This window comes from Spermophilus citellus (genome assembly GCF_964194105.1).
Source record: "Spermophilus citellus genome assembly, chromosome: 9".
NCBI lineage: Eukaryota > Metazoa > Chordata > Mammalia > Rodentia > Sciuridae > Spermophilus > Spermophilus citellus.
In genome coordinates, this window is record NC_138191.1 from 116717071 (window position 1) to 116738523 (window position 21453).

Genomic DNA, 21453 nt, shown 5'->3' on the forward strand with positions numbered 1-21453 from the left:
CGCCTCCGGGGGCGACAGAGACCACAGTGCCCGCCCCCTGCTGGGCTGAACAGCCCTGAACCACTCTTTCTAGGACAGGTCTTGGCCCCCTGCCCATATCTCTGCCTTGGCCTTTCTGGCTGTCTCTGCAGAATGGTGCCATACTCTGCCCTGTCTGGAGCTGTGCCTGACTCTCCGTGGGGGGTATTGTGGGTCTCCATGGGCTGAGTGTGGTGGCCCACCCAGTAGGGCAAGGCCGCCCTTCTCTCCGTAGTGGGCTGTAGCAGGTGTGGAGGGCAGACCTGAAGGCCAGGGCCCACCTGCCTTTTTTCTCTGCCTTCCCCAGGCAATGAGGCTGGGGAGATGGAGATTTGGCCCCGACCCCAGCTTTCACCCCCAGCACCAGCTAGGATCCTAGGACTCTGAGCAGCCACTGGGAGCCTGGCAGCTCCTCTGTGGGGAGCTGGGGGACAGCCTCTGCCTCACAGTCCTGGCCCCATCTCCTCCCCAAGGATTTGTGCTCTGGCGTCCCCCCATGCTCTGCCTGTTTAATCTTTCTGTCTGGTGTGTCTGTCTGTCTCGTGCTCTCTCACTGTGGCCGTCTCTCCTGGTCTTTCTTCCTCTCCTCCTCTCCTCAGCCTACCCAGCTGGACTCTGGGGATGTGGCGGGCCCTGTGTATTTTAAAACTCCAGTTGCTTCTGTGCGTTGGTTCTGAATCTCCCTGTGCCTGCGTCTGTCTGCCTCAGCCTCTCTCCCCTGTCCTCTTTCCCTTCCTCAGTCTCTGTCCCCCGACATTGCCTCTGGCTCAGTCCCACTGTGTCTGTGTGTCTGTCCCTCCCCCTCTCCTGTTCCCGCTCTGGCCTGCAGTTCTCTGTTCTGTCTCTCTGGCTCCAGCTCCTCAGCCCGTCTCTTCTTGGGGAAACTATTGAGGTCCTAGAGTTTGAGACCCTGTGGGTCCCTGAGCCCAGTGGAGGCCTAGGCTTCTGCCACCTGTCCCCTGGAGTGTCACTCTGACAGACTCTCTGCCACTGTCCCCTCAGGGCCTCGCTCTGGAGCTCTTGCGTGGTGCTGCCCCTCCTGGCACTCACCTGGATGTCTGCTGTCCTGGCCATGACAGACCGCCGCTCAGTCCTCTTTCAGGCGCTCTTTGCCGTCTTCAACTCCGCGCAGGGCTTCGTCATCACTGCCGTGCACTGCTTCCTGCGCCGAGAGGTGGGCTGAACCGCCCACCCCGTCCGACCGCCATGCCGGGCTCTGGCTTCTCCCTGCTGTGCAGGCCAGGGGAATTGGGGACAGCCCCCTGGGGGTAACTCTTGGTGTGGATGCTGTTAGCCTGGGCAGCCGTGTCCTCAGCCTCCTGGCCAACTGGGGGTCCTTCTCCCCTCTGGCCCAGGCTAAGTGTCCTCACCTTCCCCGAGGCCAGATGCGCATCTTCCCTTTCACACCTGCCTAGGTGCCTGGGGTGGGAGGCACAGCCAGTGGTTGTCAGGGCCCTGTGGCAGGCCCAGCAGGTGCCCTCTGCCCACAGGTCCAGGATGTGGTGAAATGCCAGATGGGCGTGTGTCGGGCCGATGAGAGTGAAGACTCCCCTGACTCCTGTAAGAATGGGCAGTTGCAGATCCTGGTGAGTGAGGAGGCCTGAGCGGTCTCCCTCCTCGTCCTCCTGCCCTGAACTACTTGGTTTCCCTGTCCACGACAAGGAGTGGGCAGAAGCTGGGTTTAAGTCAGGCTCAGCCACTGATAGTGGGGTGGCATTGGACGAGTTCTTCCTCCTTTTGGTTTCCCACCAGTCCCATGGGGCTCTGTTGGGCAGTACAGAGGGGGCGGGGCAGTGCCTCTGGTACACAGACCAAGCAGAGCTGGGCAGGAAGGGGCCTGGGTCCCCTCCCACCTGATGCACCGATCCTCTCTCTGCCCACCTGCTCTTTCCCTCTCGGCCTATAGTCAGATTTTGAAAAGGACGTGGATCTGGCTTGTCAAACAGGTGAGTCTGCTGGGCTAGGGCTGAGGACAGCCCCAGGGATGGGCATAAAGGGAGACCCCACTTCCTGTCTGGGAGGCCCTGATGGGGGCCTGGCTGCTAGAGTCCAAGTTAGACATCAGACAGCTCTAAGTTGGATTCAAGTTTGTGATTGCCACCTATTGTATGCCTTTGGGTCAATACCTTCCCTCTCTGGGCCTCCCCTCGAATCTCTGCACAAGAGACAATGCTGCCTCCCAGGGAAGCCCCAGGACTTGGGGCCTGGTGGCTCAGGGGACATGTGTGCCAGCAGGAGCTGGGCACATACTGGCTGTTACTTTATCACTTCCATGATTCTTACCAGAACCTTTTTTTATTCCTGTTTCCTGGGGAGATGCTGCCCAGGACACAGGGAGAAGCAAGGCTCTGTGACAGACCTGGGGCTGTGGGGTAGAGGTCAGGACATGCGCAGAGCACCGAGGGGGCTGCACCTTGGCGTTGTTTCTTGCCCTGCCTCCCTGTAGGCCTCTGAGCCAGTTGTCTTCTCATCCCTCTGGTGACAGCTTCCTTCCCTGTCCAAGCTTAGGGGCTTGGTACCTGCCCAGCTGGGGCAAGAGCCTCTGGGGCTCCTCCTTCTCAGGACTCACCCCTTCCTCCCACTCCTGCCCCCAGTTCTGTTCAAGGAGGTCAACACTTGCAACCCATCTACCATCACGGGCACACTATCCCGCCTGTCCCTGGATGAGGACGAGGAGCCCAAGTCCTGCCTCGTGGGTCCTGAGGGCGGCCTCAGCTTCTCACCACTGCCTGGGAACATCCTGGTGCCCATGGCAGCCTCACCAGGGCTGGGGGAGCCGCCGCCCCCACAGGAGGCGAACCCTGTGTACATGTGTGGGGAGGGCGGTCTGCGGCAGCTGGACCTTACGTGGCTGCGGCCGGCAGAGCCAGGCTCTGAGGGGGACTACATGGTGCTGCCCCGGCGGACTTTGAGCCTGCAGCCTGGTGGTGGGGGCGGAGGGGGTGAGGATGCCCCCAGGGCCCGGCCTGAGGGGACCCCCCGGCGGGCTGCCAAGGCACTGGCCCACACTGAAGGCTACCCCAGCTTTCTGCCCGTGGACCACTCGGGCCTGGGGCTGGGCCCTGCCTATGGGTCTCTACAGAACCCCTATGGGATGACCTTCCAACCACCACCTCCAACACCCAGCGCCCGACAAGTGCCCGAGCCAGGGGAGCGCAGCCGGACCATGCCCCGCACAGTGCCCGGCTCCACCATGAAGCTGGGTTCCCTGGAGGTGAGGAGCTGTAGGGAAGGGGGAGAGGGGTCTGCCCACTGTGTGCCTGAGGCCAGGCCTAAGTCACAGGCTGCAGTCAGGAAGGGGCATTCCCCTCCCCAGAGCAGTACCTACAGCTGGTCTTTGTGCATTTCTTCCTCTATCTGGCCTCAGGCAGCTCCAGGGAAATCCTGGTGTCTGAATTCTTCCCATGGCTGTGGACTTCGTGCACTGAGGGCACACATCTGGAGTCATTCACTTTTGCTCTAGTACCTACTGGTTAGGATGAGTCCTCCTTCAAGGAGACTGGCTAGGGCCAGGGGCTGTGTTGTTAGGGAAGCTGCAGAGTAGGGCTGAGCCTGGGCCTCCACGTCACGTGGATTCGAGTTCCAGTTCGTGGTCTGCTGATCAGCAATGAGAGATTGAGCACGTGGCTTAATCTCCCAGTGCCTCTGTTTTCTGTGTGTGAAGTGGGGGTAACATTTGAGTCTCTTGGTAGCATAGTTTGGCGGATTGAGTGATGTAAGGCATTTATTTCTGTGTGGAGCAGTAGAAAGTGCCACAAAATTTGGGTTTACTGCTGTTATCATCCCTGAAATCAGCCTCAGGCACTGCCCATGGCCTATGACAAGGGACCCTCTGTTCCCCTCGGTAATCCTGCCAGATATTTCCGTTTGATGGTCCTCCTTTCCTGCAGAGTTTCTGGGACAAGCAATTGGTAGAACTCTAGAATATTCTAGAACTTGTTGGAAGAATGAGAGAATGTGGATAAAGAAAGGGCGTGGAGTCACAGCACAGACGTGATTGACTGCTCACGTTTGGCCTCAGAAATCGCTCCCAGTGCTCTGCACAAAGGGAATTGAGTTAGTGACTAGAGGGGGCTTCAAGTTTAGCTTTTTCCTAAAATGTTTCTTGAACATTTGGTGCCTGCTCCTGCCACAGATGGAAAAAAAAAAAAAAAAAGGGAAAAAGGGAAGGCCTAACTAAGAAAATGTGACAGTGACGTTAGAGAGGGTTGCACTTAGCATTGTGGCAGGTTTGCTCTGTGGACACCTGCCCATGGTTGGGCCACTGTGGGAGGTAGGAATAAATGTGGTAGCAGTTGGAGGGGTCAGCGATGACGTACAGAATTGTGTGGGCAACTACTGCGGTGGGCGGCAGTGGAGGTGGCGTTGTGGGGCAGGGCAGAGAATTCCAAGCGTATTCCACTGGTCGCAGCTGTGTGTGCAGTGCCTCTGAGGCATCAGGGGTCGAGGAGAGGTATCCTGATGTCTCCAGAAGGAGCTGTGGCCAGGAAGGGAGGACACACCTGTGTACAGTAAAGGGCAGTAGAAGGTCCAGGGCAGAGGGCAAGCCTAATGGCAGAGAAACTAGGGTTGGGCATGGAGGCAGAGCAGGCAGCAAAGAATGAAGATTGAGTGATGTCATGAGCCAGTGGTGGTGAGTGTGTCCACCAGGTCAGGACTTGGGAGAGCTAGATCATGGTTTAAGCCTCCCCTGGGAGGGCCTTAAGGCAAGTGGAAAATCTCTTTCCCTCCCTGGGCCTCAATTTCCCTGTTGAACCTGAGAAAGTTGGCCTTGGTCTCTAGAGTTCTAAGACACTCAGGTGTCCTCCTGATTGGCATTGAACATGCGTAGCTTGTCAGGACCTTGAGGAGGTCTTGGGCATGAGGAGTCAGGGAGACAGGGCCTGTTCGGGCAAGAAGAAGCAAGCCCAGATCAGAGGCAGGTTTTCGAAAGCCTGAATCCCTGTTTGCAGGATGAATACAGGGTTCCAGAGAGAGGGGAGCCTATGCCTTACAGAAGGAAAGGGGCAAGATGGGGCAGGAGAGGTGGGGCCTGGGGTACAGAGGACCAGTGTCGGCTCTGTGGGAGGCATTGGAAATCTGCTGCATGTTGACCTGTGTGCGTGCCTCAGCGTGCTCCCTGGGAGTGTCTATCCACGTGTCCTAGCCTGTGTGTGCATGGCAGGCCTCAGCTCCTGTTCCCACAACCCCACCGGCTGCCCCATAAGGATTCCATCTCCTGGGCCTGGGTTGGGGAGGGTACTGTAGCCAGACCCCAGGGACCAGGTTTCCTGTCCCTGAAGTCCTGCCTGCGGTAAAGAGGTCTGCTTTCCTTCATCGTCTCCCTGTTGCTCCCCACCAGCGAAAGAAGTTGCGGTATTCAGACCTGGACTTTGAGGTAAGTGCTGTGTGTGTGTTGGCAGGTGGGTCATCTGTCCCTAAAGGGACCACTCTTAAAGTGGCCAAGCTCCTTTGAAAAGCCTGACCGCCCCCCCCCCCCCAGGATGTCAAGCCTGTAGTTTCTGTGGGATCTTCCCACTATCCTCTCCTGTCCAAGCAGAGCTCTGAGGCAATGGAGAGCCAGCCTTGTCACAGAGGGGCCCAGAGTACTGAGTGGTCTGGGCAGGGGAGACCAAGGTGGGTCCCAGGGCTGCCCCAGGGGAGCATTCCCCTGACGCCCAACGGCTCCTAGAAGGTGATGCACACCCGGAAACGGCACTCAGAACTCTACCACGAGCTCAACCAGAAGTTCCACACTTTCGACCGCTACCGCAGCCAGTCCTCCGCCAAGGTGAGGGCTCCTCAGGGCCAGCTCCTGACTCAAGCGCAGGGCCTGACCTGGTGCGGTGGTCCAGGGGTCAGACCCCAGGGTCCCAGCGGCAGAAGGAGATCCAGAGGGTGTGTCCTCTGGCAGGGTAGCCCGAAGGAACATAGGCAGCGTAAGTCCCCCTGGGCTAGGGGTGGGGTAAGGCCAGCTGAGGGACTCCTGCCCTCCTGCCCTGCTTCGCTGCCTGGCAACCTCAGCCGGCTGCCCTGATGACCTGCCCATGGCATGAGCAAAAGTCCTGGAGCTGCACAAGGGGTGGAAAGGCACCGTGGACAGTGACCATTGACAGGGTCCACCAGGATCAAGAGGGACACGAAGCAGATCAAGGACGTGCTTTTAGGGCGGCCTGAGCACAGGGGTCAGGAGCCCCAGCTCTGGAATCGGGCAAATCTACATTTGAACTATCTTTGACACCTGATCACTCTGTCACTTTGGGCAGTACTGGCTGTCTCTGGGCCACCTCAGTTTATGCTGTGCACCGGGTGAGAAGGCCCTGGCCCATGGCTCTTCTGCTCCCTCGACAGGAAAAGCCCAGCCCCGGGGAGCGTCCCAGCCTGTCCCAACATCGGCGGCATCAGAGCTGGAGCACCTTCAAATCTATGACCCTGGGCTCGCTGCCTCCCAAGCCCCGAGAACGGCTGGCCCTGCACCGGGCAGCAGCCTGGGAGCCCACGGAACCTCCGGATGGTGACTTCCAGACAGAGGTGTGAGTGCCACTCTGGACTGCCCACTGCACAGAAATATATATCTCTATTTTCACACTCCGCTTTGGAACTACCCAGGAGCCAGCGCCCCCTCCCCCTCTCGAGGGCTGGGCAGGAGGCGCAGAGGACTCAGCTGGGCTGGGGGAGCCAGATATGGCGCAGCCTGGGGGCCAGGGCCCCTCCTTGTTTCTCAGAGGCCCCTCAGCCACCAGAGCCCCATCTTCGCCCCGGGCCTGTCTGTCCCTGTCCCGGGCTGGGGAGGGGGGAGGGGAACTTTGTTGAGAATAAACTTCAATCTGTGGACTTGTCTGCTAAGCTGTTTGCTGTCCCCCATCCCCACCCCCGGTGAAGGCCCAGCCCTGGCCCCCACTTTGTTCTTCCATCTCCTTGGTCCGCTTCACTTGGTCTTGGCAGATGGTATGGTGGGTGCAGGTCAGCCCTGGCTGGGCAGGCCTGGCTGGCTCTGACGCTAGCTGCTCACAGCAACCTTGCCAGAAGATTGTAGGTTTTCCATTTTATGTAGAAAAATGATGCCAGAGATGGGAAGTGACTTGCTCAAGGCCACATTCAGAGGCAGAGCTGGGACTTCAGACCCAAGCACTCCAGCCAGGCTCCTTGGGACTTGACTTTCATGGCTGCAGGGTGGCCGCAGGGAGCCGGGTTGTGGTGGAGCCTCGGGGTCAGCCCAGGGCAGGACTTGGAGTAGGTGGGGTTGGCCTGAGAGCTCTCATTTGGGCTGATTTCTAATGACCATTCATTCCCTGGGCATAGCTTTCTCGCCTCTTAGTCCTCCTTGTGTCTTCTGCTTCCAGCTTTAGTCCCTTGTCCACATGGCCCAAGTAGGATCTTTCCAAAATGCAGATATGGTGGGGCCACCGCCCTGCTCAGATGCTTTCTGTGGGTCCTAGAATTAGCCTAGAAGGCCAGACCCTTAGTGACATGGCCCTTGTCTTCTTCCTCTCCTGGCCCACCTCTCACCTCTGTGCCTGGGTGCCCATGCTCCCCTCGGCCTGAACTCCCTCCTGATGAAGACCCTCGTCCCTCCAGGCCCAGCCCCGGCAGCCCTCTCTGTGATGCTGACCCTGAATCCTCTCAGCCCAGCTGTTAGCACTCATTGGGCCCCCACAGCCCTTGGTACAGATGTCACTGCCCTGATCAGAGCGGCTGCCATCTGCGACCAACTGGTTCAGGTGGGCATTCAGCTGGGTCACATGCAGCAGGCATCAGTGACCCAGCTGATCACCTCTACAGAGTGAAATGGAATAAAGCTCTTTGAGCCTTGGTTTTCTCATCTGCAAGACGGGGATAATGGTAATGCCTACCTAGTGTTCCTCACTGGGTATCTGGAGCATGACTCAAGATGACTCTCGTGTGTGCTAGGCAAGGGTTCTGCCAGCTGGGGACGCAGCTCTGTGGTAGGGCCCTTGCCTGGTATGTGTGAGGCTCTGGATTCTAGCCCTAGCACTGGGGTTGGGGGTGGGGAAGGTTGGGAAACCCTTGTTGGGTTCTATTTACTCCTCTGCAGTTAATTATTACCTGCCCCAGCCTCAGGGCTAGTGCAGGTCCCCCTGTGGGGTGCTGTCCGGGGTGCTGAAAATGGCTGATCCTCTCCCAAGAGATGAGGCTAAACTCCAAGACCTACCCAAGGTCAGGTGCAGTCTCTCCTTGCCTTCCAGGCTATGTCATCCTGGGTCCCTGCCTTCACAAGGCCAGCAGGCCCTGAAGGATGTCCAAAAAATGTAATGTAATCCACATACATAATTGAAAATTTCCTAGTAGCCATTTTCTTGTAATTTTTAAAAATTGAAATTAATTTTAATAATATATTTAACCCAATATATTAAAAATATGATCATTTTGACATGTAATCAATATAAAAAATTACCAAGATGGTTTACATTCTTTTTTTGTATTAAGTCCTTGGAATTGAGTGTGTGTGTATGTGTGGGTATGGGTGTGTGTTGTGCAGTCCTAGGTATTGAATGGAGGGCCTTGTACATGCTAGGCCACTGAGCCACATCTCTGGCCCTTTGTGTGCATGTTTTTCTTTTTTTTTTTTTTTTTTTGGTTCTGGGATTGAACCCAGGACACTTAATTACTGAGCCTCATCCCCTGGCCTTCCTATTTTTATTTTGAGACGGGGCCTCACCAAGTTGTTGAGGTTGGCCTTCTAACTTGTGATCCTCCTACCTCAGCCTCCCAAGGAACTGGGATTACAGCTGTGTGCCACCGTGCCTGTCCATGTGTATTTTACACATACAACACAGCTCAATTCTGTCTCATCACATGATGTGTGCTCAGTCCACATGTGGCTGGTGGCTACCGCACTGGACAACACAGCTCTAGGCAGAACAAAGGCAGTGCCTTTGGGCAAGTTCATTCAGTGTCACCTGTGAAAAGGAGGCATCTCTCTACAACCTACCTCACCTGAGTCACAGAGAGGGCCCCAGGGGGGTGATATAGGAAAAGTTCCCCACAGTGACAGCTTGAAGGAGGTCCTAAATCAGTGATCCTGGAACCTAGACAGGTGGACATGGAAGGGGCGTGGGGAAGCAGAGGACAGTCCTGAGGAGTCCTGAAGGCTGATAACAGGCCTGTCTCAGCAGGACTGGGGGAAGGGTATGTTGCCCACCTGACCCCCAACGCCTGCTTCTTCCCTCCCACCTACAGCCCCAGACCCAGGGAGAAGGGGAGCAGATTGGGGCAGGCACTCGAACACACACATTAAAACTCAATTGGGTTTAATTCACTTTCATTAAGCACCAATTAAAAGGAAATTAGGTGACCTGGGTGTCCTCGGAGGACCTGGGGTGGGAAGTTGCTGGCTCCTGCCTCACTGGGCTCATTTCTCTCTGGCTTCCTCATGCCCACCCTGGCAGCCGCCCAGGGGCCCACAGTTGGGATTTTCTAGGGCCAGTGACTAGGACGCCCCCATATTCCTTCCACTCCTCCAAGGCCACCTACTCCAGGAAGACTGCCACCTTCTCAGGCCCTCAAGATACATGCTAAATGTCCAGGCCAGGGGACACTCCACTGAGGATTTTGGCCTTTAAGACCAGTGAGAAGCCAAGGAAGGCTCTGGCGGAGGGTGGGCAGGATGGGATTTCACATCAGAGGGGATCTCGGGTGTGTGAAATGGAGGGGGAGAGCACCGAAGTGAGAGTAGACGCAGCGACCCAAGAGACCATCCAGACCAAGGAGACCTTTGAGGGGTGCTATAGAGGAAGAAGCGGGTGCCAGCCCCAGGGGTGGACTGGGATTAGGTGAAGAAGTCAAGGATAACCCTTGGGCTTCTGTCTAACCCTAACCCTGCCACTGGTTTAGGGGCACAGGAAGAAGACCAACTTTGGGGAGGACAATTAAGAATTGGCCTTGGGGGGGCTGGGGATGTGGCTCAAGCGGTAGCGCACTCGCCTGGCATGCGTGCGGCCCGGGTTCGATCCTCAGCACCACATACAGGCAAGGATGTTGTGTCCGCCGAGAACTAGAAAATAAATATTAAAAATTCTCTCTCTCCTCTCTCACTCTCTCTTTTAAAAAAAAAAGAATTGGCCTTGGGCATATTAACTTTAAGATGTTAAGCAGAAAGTAGGTGGTAGGATACCCAGGGCTGGAACTCAGGAGAGGGCCCAGCTAGAGTCACTGACAGGGCAGGAAGCAAGATTGGAGAGTAGTAGGCTTTTGAGGAAGTGGGAGGTGAAGAAATGAAGGCAGTACAGACAATACTTGAAGTGGAGCTTTGAGAGAGGGAGAGAAAACCCTGGGCCTACTGTAGTAGGTTCTGAAGGTGAATTAGCTGGAAAGGATGTCCTTACCCTGTCCCCAGCATCCTACAAAATGACAAACCAAAAATAACCAGCCCTGCCACCCTGGGAGGCAGGGTCCTGAGACCCAGTAATGGATATCATCACAGAGATTGATTCTACTTATCTGTTGGGCTGTGGGCCAGCCAAAGTTCCTGGATGGGATGCAGGGAGTATTGTGGGGGGTGAAAGGGGTGCTGGAAGGCACTCCACGAAGCCTGACTCCTAAACCTTCAGGGAGGAGACAGTTTTGGACTCCAGGAGGAAGCTTCCCGGCACAGATAGAGGTGCCAGCGCAGTGCCCAGCACCCCCTGCAGCCCTCACCCCAGGCACGGGCAGGGGTGAGCCCGCCCTGCAGGGTTCAGCTTCCCACAGGCCTGCTCCAGGCTGGTATGTCCCCATCTCCTAGGGTGGCACCACTGGGCCCCAGCCATCAATCCAGGCATCCCTAGAGTCAACCAAGAAAGTCAATATTTAATTTGGGCACCATGTTAATGCTATCGATCGCCACCCCCTCCCCCCTGACTTCCTCAGGCTCATTTGTCACTTCCCACTCACTGCACACACTGGGGGTGGGGTAAGGTGCTGAACCCAGTGGAGGCAGAGACAGCTTGGGTTGGAGTTGCCTTGGGGGAACTGGCCGGTGAGTGGGGGTGCTTGCTCCAGCTGCCGCTTCCTGTTTCCCTGCAGAATCACTGATCGGCGGTGCTGGAGGTTCCCCAGCCCTGTCCCTGAGGAGGGCAATGCGGAAGGGGACAGGGGGATCTTTCCTTCCACCTGGGAACAGGGTCTAATTCCCTTCATGTCCATACACAGAGCAGCTATTCCTGGGGATTGAAAGGGTGAGGGAAAGAGGGAGACTCACCTTTCCTAACATAGCACTGGGGGACAGGGGTGAGGACAGTCCCTGAGACCCAGAGCCCATAGGCTGTGCAGGCTCAGGCTTCCTGGGTCCTTCCTTCCTTGGTGCCCAATGTGTTTGTGTGATGCTACAGGACAGGGGGATAGACCTGGATGAGGGTCTATCTTTAGGTCCTGGAGAGGGACCCAGAGGGACCTGGAGGGAGCAGGGAGCTTACAGGCTTGAGCCCAGCTGGGAGCAAAAGGGAGGATGGGGGAAGGGCGGCCCCGGGTGGAGGCTGGGCGTGGCCGAGCGCCACTTTGTTCTTGTCAGCTCCATGCATCAAGCGGTGGGCTGTGCCCCTTGGGCCAACATCCTGTCACTGAGTGGACAGTCAGGGGAACCGTGATCTATAGCACTAGACCACCCAAGGGAAAGATTGAGCCCTGCTTGGAACACCAGCAAGGCAGCAATAGCACAAGTGTACACGCAAAGAAGCAGAAAGGAATCCTGCTTCAGTGAATTTATCCAGACATTTGCAATTGAAAAGCCAAAAAAGTCATTCTTTATTTCATCACATGTGGAAGTATGTGATGCTTCACGGAATAGTGGGATTCCCATTATCAATTATGCATGGAAATGTCAGACTCTTTTAATGGGCACCTACATGTCTTCATCTGGCTCAGATGACCCCATCCTAAGCTGCCCAAGGATCTTCCAAGCCACCCAGGTGACCCATTCTGAGCCATTGAGTCCAGCCTGGCCTTGGTCATTCAGTAAGCACTATCTGTGCTGGGCCTTGGGCCTTAGGCACTGACAACCTGAAACCAAGGAAGACAGAGTCTGTAAAGATACCAAGGTGGAGGAGCTGGGAGAAGAGATTAAACTTCTTTCCCAGAGTCACTAATTGTTCTTTTTGGGGGAGGGGGTACCAAGGATTGAACCCTGGAGTGCTGAACCACTGAACCACCTCCCCAGCCCTATTTTGTATTTTATTTAGAGACAGGGTCTCACCGAGTTGCTTAGTGCCTTGATTTTGCTGAGGCTGGCCTTGAACTTGAAATCCTCCTGCCTTGGCCTCCCAAGCTGCTGGGATTACAGGCTTTCGCCACCATGCACAGCCATGATTGCTCTTTGAATGAAGTTAAGGCTCCTCTCATGGCTCAAAAGGCCAAGCATGATCTGGCTCCTCCCTACCACTCCAAAGTAATCTCCTGCCACTCTTCTGCTCACTGACTGAGCTGCAGATACATGGCCTCCTGTCTGATCTTAAAACTCATTTCATGGTTTCTTCCACCCCAGGGCCTTTGCATTGGCTTTATTCTTTACTTGAAAGACTCTGTCCCAGTTTTCTCCTTCGTTGGCTCTTCCTCTGTTGATTACTGCTCCAATACTCCCCAGAAGAGCCTTGCCTGCCTCTTGTCTTCTTGGAATAATTTGTTTTAATCACATCATCTTAATTTTTCCATTGTAGTGTTTCTCCCGATCTGAAATTATATCACCTATTTCCTGTTTATATATGTCTCCCCGCTGAACTGTGAGCCTCTGAGGACAGAACAGGGTCACATTCACTGACATACATACTGTTGCCTGGCACATGATAGGAACTTAATAGATGCTGCCAAATTAAGGAAGGAAGGAAGGAAGGAAGGAAGGGGAGATATTGGGGGACAGAGGAATGTCCAGGAACCAATTGGTGCTGAGGTTCTGGGCCCCACACCCAGCCCAGAGCAGACTGTATCTGTGTTTATGCCCAGGGTGGGGTGGGAGCCCTTGCCTGTGCAGGCCTGGAAGGGGGAGAGCCCCCAGGACACCAGCCTCAGGGCATGCATATTGCAGAGGCTCATTCCTTGAATATTAACTCACCGCTGGACTGGCAGCCCTGACTGTTTTCTGAATTTTTCACTGTCAGGGCCAATAGCTGACTGGGGATGGGGGTTGGGAAGACAGAATCTGCTTCCAGAAGGCCACATACACTTTTGTGTGCAAGTGTCACACACAGCTCTTTTTCGGCAGGGGCTTGCTCCCAGGTGGCTGTACATGGTGCTGTGTACAGCGGTATTTCTGGGCATGTTCTGCCTCTAACTGGCCTGCAGGGTGCACAGATTGGGTTGGGCTTAACATGCCATCACTTCCGAGCTCAACTGAGAGACAGAAGGGCCCTTAGAGACCATGGACTTTCACTCCCCCATTGTGCAGAGAGGAAAACTAGGTCCAGAAAGGAGAGGAAGCTTGATGTCATATTAGATGCCACGGAGGCTCAGGACTCCAGCTCAGTGAGCAGTGGGTATGTGCGGAGGGAGCCTTTAGCGTGTCCAGTCCTACACCGGGCACTAGGGACTCCCTACACCAGAAAAGCCAACAGACAATGAGCGGGGCTTGGGGTGAGGGAGACAGAGCCTGAGCAGCAGGCTCTGGAGCAGGAGGGGCTCTCTTCTGCCTGGCGGGGAGAGAGGCGGGAAGACAGAGAAGGAAACACTTGCGCTGAGCTTTGAGGACTAATTGAAAGCTCAGCAGGCAGAGAGAGGGGAAAGGGCACTCCAGGCTGAGGGTGCCACATAAGCAAAGGCACAGAGGCATGAAACAACCTGGCAAGTTTGGGGAATTGCAGATAGTGCGGTTGGGCTGGAGAGCAGCGTGCAGGGAGGATGGACCGCAGAGCTGAGACGGTGAGGGGCTGGCTGACATCCCAGCGGGCCCTGGGGGCCACAACAGGGGGTTGGACTTTTATTCTGAGGGCTATAGGGGAACCACGGAAGCAGACAGGTTCTAGAAGAATTTCTATAGCTACCAAGGAAAAGTGCATTCAACAAATACATTTTGAGCACTTATTTTTGTGCCAGGTATCACTCTGGGTCCTCAGGAGACAATCCTGAATGAGGCACACACAGTCTCAGCTCTGAGTTGGAGACGTACACAGACAGGTGCACCAGGTAGGAATCTTGGCAAACGAACAAGAAATACCCTGTTTCTATACTCTCTTTAAACCAGCTCCAGTCTGATTCAACCTAAGCCCTTTCCTACAAGTTGGCAGAAAATTCCAAACTCAATTGTAACTGGGGATACCCCCCCCCCCTTCTTCCATAGGTGTGCAATGACCTAATGGTCCCACCTCATTTAAGTGTGGAGGAGGTGCCTCCTGTCCTGGGTCACAATGCTCACAGAGTCCTAGTCCATGTGGTTCCTTGAGACTCATGACTCAGCTGTTCCCCTGGGGCCTCTGGTACCTTCCCTCCCCACCCACAGCTCCCATCACCGGTCAGGGAGGGCGCCACTCCTCATAGGACCCTCCCTCCTGCCCCCTGTACAGCTAGTTGCCACTCTCCTTTCTCTGTCCTCTTCTCTTTGTCCCTTGGGAACCCCTAGCACAGTCCCTTCCAGAAGGTTAGCTTTTTTTAAAAGTCAGAATGAGCCATCAGACTTCAAGCAGCTTTTGTGTTCAGCCCAGCACAGTTCCCCGAGGCTAGGAAAATCAAAGGCTGTGGCTACCAGCTTGGAAGGGGAGAGGGGAATACAGGGAGGCAAAGCAATTCACATCTCAATAAGTTGTCCTGCCTCTAGAATGACGGTGACTAGAGACCCAGGTGTGCACTGGAGGTGGGGGCATGGGGTTGCTGTAGAAGCTCAGACAAGGGCACCTGACTCCCACTTGGGATCAGGAAAGGCATCCCAAGGAGAGGAGCTTCTGCCCGACTGAGCCCTGAAGATGGTAGGAGTTGAACAGGAAGGGTGTTCCAGGAAGAGACAGGAACTAACACCCTGGTGGGGTGGAATGCAGAAGGAGCCTGTGAGTGACTAGGGGCTGGGTGGTGAAGAGCCAAGATTTGGAGTTATCAGGACCATGTGAAGCCATGGAGATATTTTAATCAAGAGAGCGACACAGCCAGAATTCTGTTTTAGAAACAGGCTTGGCTATGAAGAATGGATGAGGGAGAGAGTAAAATCGGAGGCAGGGAGAGCAGTTGGCAGATGCTTCAGGAACCAGTGGCTGGGATGGAGAAAAGGCAGGTTCTAGAGATATGAGGAGGACTTGAGGCTGGGGACGGGACAGGAGGTGACCTTAGGATGGCGCCGATTTCTATCTGGGGAGAATTCTGGAGTTGGAGCACATTGGACAGGAGGGACATCCAGGGAGAGGAAGGATTACCCGCGCCTCCCCACCTCCATTTCTGCGCTGCGCGATTCCCAAACTTCCCACTAGATGGTGCCGGGAGAACGGGCTCCGCCTCCCATCCTCCACGCATCTCCCGCAGAAGGATGGGCCTTGACTTGGGCCTCCCCAAACGCAGGTTCCTGAACTTGCCACGAGATCATATGTGTTTATCTGCCCTCTCTTCCTAGGAAGTGGTTTCATGGTCCAAGGATTATTAGTAGGGAATCTGATGAGATACCTCTGCCCAAGTGCCACGTGTGCCTCCTGGTGCCCACCTGTCCAAGGTGGTTTCTGCGCTCGGTTCCTCTGGCCTCCAGGACTGCCTAGGTTCTGCAGTTTAGAGGCTTCTAGTAACCGCGTCTTCCCTCCCTCCCTTCAACACGCTCCTTCTCCCTGAATCCACGCGGGGGGATAGGGCCTCCTTCCCTCACGCCTGTCCCACCTCCCTGCATCCATGCCTCTCTGGACCTTGGGATAGGATCGAAGGTTGGCCAGGGTTGGGCGGTAACGCCTAGGAGGCGGGATCTAGATTTCAGTCCGCACCAGGGCTATGGGTGGAGCCCAAAGTGCTTCGGGGGCGTGGCCAATGGGGGCGTGGTCAGGGTAGGCTGCAGGCGGGGGAGACCGCAGGGTGGGGTCGGGATCCCGCGAACCTGGAGGGTCCCTCCTCTCTCCCACCCTGGGCAGTTCGGTCGCCGGAGCCCCGCCCACCTGTCCTGCAGTCCAATAGACAGACACTGACCATCTGGAGGCTCCTTGGCCCCACTTAACAGAGGTCGTTCCTCAGGAGGTTGCGCCCAGCTCTCTGGAGCTGCCGGACCATGCAGGGAGGGAGAACGCGGGACGCACCTCTGGGCCTAAGTCGTACCCCGGGGGCAGGTGATGACAGCCCTGCCCGACGAGCCTCTGCCCTTTTCTAGGTGGACGGCTGGAGGGCATGGAACTTGAAGCCCGAGAGGGAAGAGCTGGTCAGGCGCTTGCGCCCCCACGAGGCCCCCCTTCCCAGCCATTCAGCGCTCCAGCCCCGAGCCGGCTCTAAAAATAGCCCGGGGCGCCGGGACCTGCCCACCCAGGAGCAGGTCAGGGAGGCCTGAGTCACCCAGTCAGGCCTACCCCCGCCCCCCCCCGCCCCCCCGGGAGTGGAGGCCGTCTTGATGGCCGGGCATCACTCCGAGTCTCTTGGCTCGCCTCCGCGCTCTTGGCTGTGCGGTGCCCTCCTCCCAGGCCCGGCGAGCCGGTAGCAGCCACAGCCGGGAAGGATTAGGAGTTCCTTGGCCTGATTTATTTGGTTGTTTTTGTGTGTCTGGCGGGCGGCGCCCCCGCCTGGCGGGACCATCACGTCTGCACCTGCCCTTCCCTAGAGCCTAAGCTCACCAGTGTGTTCTAGGCTTCTGGGTGGAGACCTGGACTGGGACCAAAGGTCCCTACTGGGAGCTTAGAACTTCTGGAGCAAACATCCCTATTCTACAGGTAGAGAACAGAGTTCCGAATTGAGGAAGGGGCCATCACACAGGAGTGTGCTGTGATAGCCCTGAAGTCAAATCGCAGCTCTGCCTCTTGCAGAGAAATGTTAAGAGGGCCACTTGCCTAACTTCTTTAAAAGCCTGTTCTCTCATGATTCCTATTCTTATTTTCAGTACTGGAGATTGAACCCAGGGCACTCTACCACTGAGCTAAGTCCCCAGCCCTTTTTCTTTCAAAACAGGGTCTCACTAAGTTGCTCAGGACAGCCTGGAATTTTCAGTCCTCCTGCCTCATTCTCCCAAATTGCTGGGATTGCAGATATGTGCCACCAACCGAATAAAATGACTTTTTTTTTAAAGAGAGAGAGAGAGAAATTTTAGTATTTATTTATTTATGCCAGCGGACACAACATCTTTGTATGTGGTGCTGAGAATCGAACCTGGGCCACACGCATGCCAGGCGAGCTCGCTACCGCTTGAGCCACATCCCCAGCCCCTAAAATGACTTTTAAAAAAGCATGTTGCAGTCACACCCAGCAAGTTAGTTACCACCTCCAGCACCTCTTTTCCTCACAGTACCAAGCAGGATTAATGAGTGTGGTGTGCGCAGCTCTCCACCTTGCAGCTAAGGTGGTGTGGGGAAACTGGATGGACACGGAACCGCTGGTAAATTGTGAGGGGTACACTAAGCCTCCGTGGGGGGAGAGAAGGGATGGCATCCTAGGCCTCACACAGGTCTGGCTTTACCTCATCCCATTCCCCGTTCCAAGGCCGGGGCATGTTTGGACCATTACAGGTTTAAGACCCTCAGACTTGAGGAATGGAAGGGGCTCAAGCGTTCCCAACTTCAAACTCCCCTAAAATCAAATGCATCTAGACAGACCCTGGCCTTGAACCCAGGTTCTTAATCCTAAAGTCTTACCCCACATCTTCCAACCAGCTTTCCTCTTTTGCCTCAAAATACCAGCATCAGGCCTTTCTGAATGGTCAAGGAGGACAAATATTCCAGCTGGTTTTATTTTTTTACTTATTATCTAGGCCACTCCACAGAAAATTCTATCTTATATCTGTCAGAAACTATATGACATCATCTATGTAAATAGTGAAATGGGGGGGAGGGGGAAATATCAGAGATGAACATGGATGTGAGCTGCAGAGCAAGAGTCTCTGGTAAATTACTAGCCCTCTCAAATGATAATAATTAACATCATTGAGTGTTTCCTGCGGGCTTGGCTCAGTCTTCATGCATTATCTCATTTAATCCTCACTACAATTCCATGTGGTTCGATATCTCCATTTTACAGATATGGAACCTATGGCTCAAAGAGGTAAAGGGAATTGTCCTAAGAGATCAGTGCCAGGAAGTAGCAGAGCTAAGGTCAGACCCTCTCATATCTTTGATTTTATTTTCTGCCTTGGTGAAAAGTTGGGTTTGCACCCTGAACATTCCCTAGCCCCGCTCAGGCAGCCCATCTTGCTAGCCCGGTTGTCAGGCCTCCCTAGCTAAGGCCCAAGGACTGACTCCTGGGAGGAGGTGGGCAGAGCAGCATCCAAAGCTCCACTCCACCCCAAGATCCCAGGATTCTAAGAATTATCAGTTCAACAGTCTGAGGCGCTTGCGTGCAAAGAAGGAATCTGGGGTCCCCTGGCTGCCCCTCTCCTCCCCAAGCCTCACCTGGAGGCTCTTTGGTTTGCATTTCATGAAGGAGATGCTGAGTGTCCCTTTCACTCACATGGCAAGTATTTATAAAGTACCTGGACTCTCCAGGGCTCTTGGAGAAATGGTAGCAAAAGCAGGTCCTTCTGTGCCTTATGATCTGGCAGAGCACCAGAAGCCTGACACACCACTGACCAATAACTGATTATACCCCTCCCTCCTCCAAGCTTCTGCTCAGATCTACCCACTCTGAGAAACTGGTCCCTGCTGCCTTTCCTACCCACAGAGCAAAGACAGTCTCAAAACTAAATGCTGTGGGGAGTTGGGGGCGGAGGGGAGCCAGGCACAGACCGCATGTATTGTGCAGTGAGGGTTAGACACACTCACTGTCTGTCTGGGGTAACTGGCATCTGTTGAGTTCCAGGAATCAAGCTCAGCACTTTACATGTACCCTCTCAGTGACCCTACCACATCCTTGTGAGGAGGGATGAATCCATTTTACCAACAAGAAAATTGAGGCTCACTCCAGGAGATGCAGTAATTTGTCAAAAGTCCACAGCTAGTAAATGGTAAAGATGGATTCAAATTCAGGTATTTCAGGGCTGGAGCCCCCACATTTAGCCACTATGTTATGCTCTTAATTGACTTATTATAAAATTCTATTTGAAATGTTTCTCTTTTTATTGGCTCATTATAATTTTATATAACAGGGGGATTCATTGGTACATATTTGTACATGAACACAATATCACAGTATAACCCTTACTTAATTTTTATAGAATAAACTAAGGTCCAGAAAGGCCTAGGGGTTGACTCAAGGTCACATAGCACAGCAGGACTGACTTGAGTTGGTTGGCAGCCAAAGGGATGCTTGAGTAAGGGTACAAACTATGACAACAAAGCCCTGGGAGGCCAACTCTTGCCCTGACAGATTGAGGTTCTTAGGGGTGGGACCAGGCAGGCCTAGGGGACCTCTATGCAGCCTGTACACCACCCTCACACCTTCTCTAGGAGACCTTGTTCTAAGGAACAGAGGCCCGCCCCAAGGGGTGCCTGAGAAGACCTGGCCTATATCCCACTGTCCCTCCTGTGCTTATTTTGCAATTCAGTGTCTTCTGTGCCCTGCTCTTCTGTGGCCACAGTCAGGAGAAAATGACGTTTTAGTCTTTGCCTTCTGGGAATTTATGTCTGGGGAGGAGACAGTTGGCTGTGCTGCAGGTCCTGGTGTGGGACAGCAGGAGCATTCCCTAGGTGCCAGCACCAGGAAGGGGGCTTTCCCTTTGTCACCATCTCCTTTAATCCCTCAGCAACCCTAAGTGTCAGATAACTGTTAGAAGAAGAGAAGTGACATCCCCAAGTGACAGGGTGAGCAAGAACAGGAGTTGGGATCTGAACCCAGGTACCAGGGTCTACCACTGTGCCTGCTGTGGGTTTCTCAAATGTGCTCCTGGGGCCAGCATCACCTGGGAACTTTGTAGAAAAGTGAACTCTACAAAACCAGAAGCTCTGGAAGGTTCATGAGGCCAATTGGGCTGGGAACTTGCTCAGTGGTTATTTGCCTACCATGCACAAAGCCCTGGGTTCAATCCCCGACACTGCAAAAATAATAATAAAAATAATAAAAGCTGTATTCAGAAGCCCCAGGGATGGGGCCCGACGACCCTCCATGTGTACCAAGTCCTCCCAGTGTAGGAACTACGCCCCTGCCTACAGTACTTGGGAGTCTGTGGGTGACCTGGTTGCTTGAGATCACAAGCCACGGAATGAGGCAGAACTGAGTTCAGATCTCAGCTCCCAGCCCCCGACACTGAGACTCTGATCTTGAATCCTGGCCTTCCTGATGAAGTGGAGGCCACAGTGGCATCTGACCTCCTAGGATTGTTGTGGATTAAATTAGATGGTGAATCTCATCAGACAGAAAGCGTGGCCCAGAGGGGAAGGATTCACCCAGGCACCTTTGTGGGCTCTTTCCCAGACAGTACTCTGTGGACCTGTTCCCAAGTGACCAGTTCAAATCCAGGCTCTGTCTGTGTCCTCTGTGTGACCTTGAGCTGTTTCTTCCTTTCCTGTTTCCTCACCCTGAGAATGGGGATGGCAATAGTGCCTGGGCCTCCCGTGGTTGTCATGAGACTGAATTGAGTGTCTTCATGAATGGTGCCAGCCGGCATTCAGAAGGGCTCCATAAATGCTAGCTGCTGTTATTAAAGGCAGAGCCAAGATCAAACTCGGTGTCCTGAGTCTTCTAATGACTCCCACCCCTGGTCAGAGTATGATTAAGAGTTTAAAGGAGGACACGGAATGTGGGATTCTGTAGAGCCAGAGCTTCCTCTGGGAGCAGTGCAGGGCTTCTTTGCCTTGGAAATACTGACATTGGAGCCAGCAATTCTTCACTGAGAGAGGACTTTCCTGTGCTTGGTAGGATGTCTTCATCCTGGCCTCCACCCTCGAGATGCCAGCACCTCTTTCCTCCTCTGTTGTGACAATCAATAATGTCTCCCGACACTGTCCAGTATCTCCTGGGTTGGGGGGAGTATCGCCTCCCTGTGGAGCACCACAGGGATGGAGTGAGCAGGTGCCCTGCTTTCAGATGCTTTTAACACCAGGCAAGGTGGGTCAAGCTGGGATCCTACAGGGTCAGAGGCCCAGGCTTACACAGTGGGTAGAGGGAAGACTCTTGTGCCTGCCACTTCTCCATAGTCCCTCAGAACAGGTGGCAGAGCCCAGAGGATAACTGAGGTGGGGCCCATGATAACTGGAGTGTCGCCCTCCCCTAGCCTCTCCCCACCCTGGCCATGGCCATGTCCACATCCACGCCCAATAGTGTCTGGCTTCACCTCTCCAGCTGCTCTAGGGTGGTCAAACCTAGCAGGTGCCTAGTAACATGAATGACTTGAAGTAAAATGTGGTAACTGGGCCTGGGTGATGGATGACCATCACTAGGGCTCAGGGTGTCTGTGAGGGGCTTGCCAAGGCCTTATAGGGCAGATGGGGCATGAGCAGGGTGGAG

The 21453-nt window shown here is 54.7% G+C and overlaps 1 protein-coding gene across 9 annotated transcripts in view; it reads left to right on the plus strand.

Moving 5' to 3' along the window:
- ADGRB2 (adhesion G protein-coupled receptor B2) overlaps positions 1-6824 on the plus strand; it is a 35522-nt gene extending 28698 nt beyond the window's left edge. For 6 of the 9 annotated variants that reach the window (XM_081308361.1, XM_081308363.1, XM_081308364.1 and 3 more), the window contains 7 exons: positions 1021-1192; positions 1509-1604; positions 1925-1964; positions 2613-3232; positions 5360-5395; positions 5690-5788; positions 6349-6824. In XM_081308361.1, coding sequence (XP_081164487.1) covers positions 1021-1192; positions 1509-1604; positions 1925-1964; positions 2613-3232; positions 5360-5395; positions 5690-5788; positions 6349-6534 — 1249 coding nt within the window. In that variant the 3' untranslated portion in view covers positions 6535-6824. The remainder of the gene's footprint in view (positions 1-1020; positions 1193-1508; positions 1605-1924; positions 1965-2612; positions 3233-5359; positions 5396-5689; positions 5789-6348) is intronic. The other 3 variants (XM_081308362.1, XM_081308368.1, XM_081308369.1) reach the window with 1 other exon arrangement.
- Positions 6825-21453: the final 14629 nt, after the last annotated feature.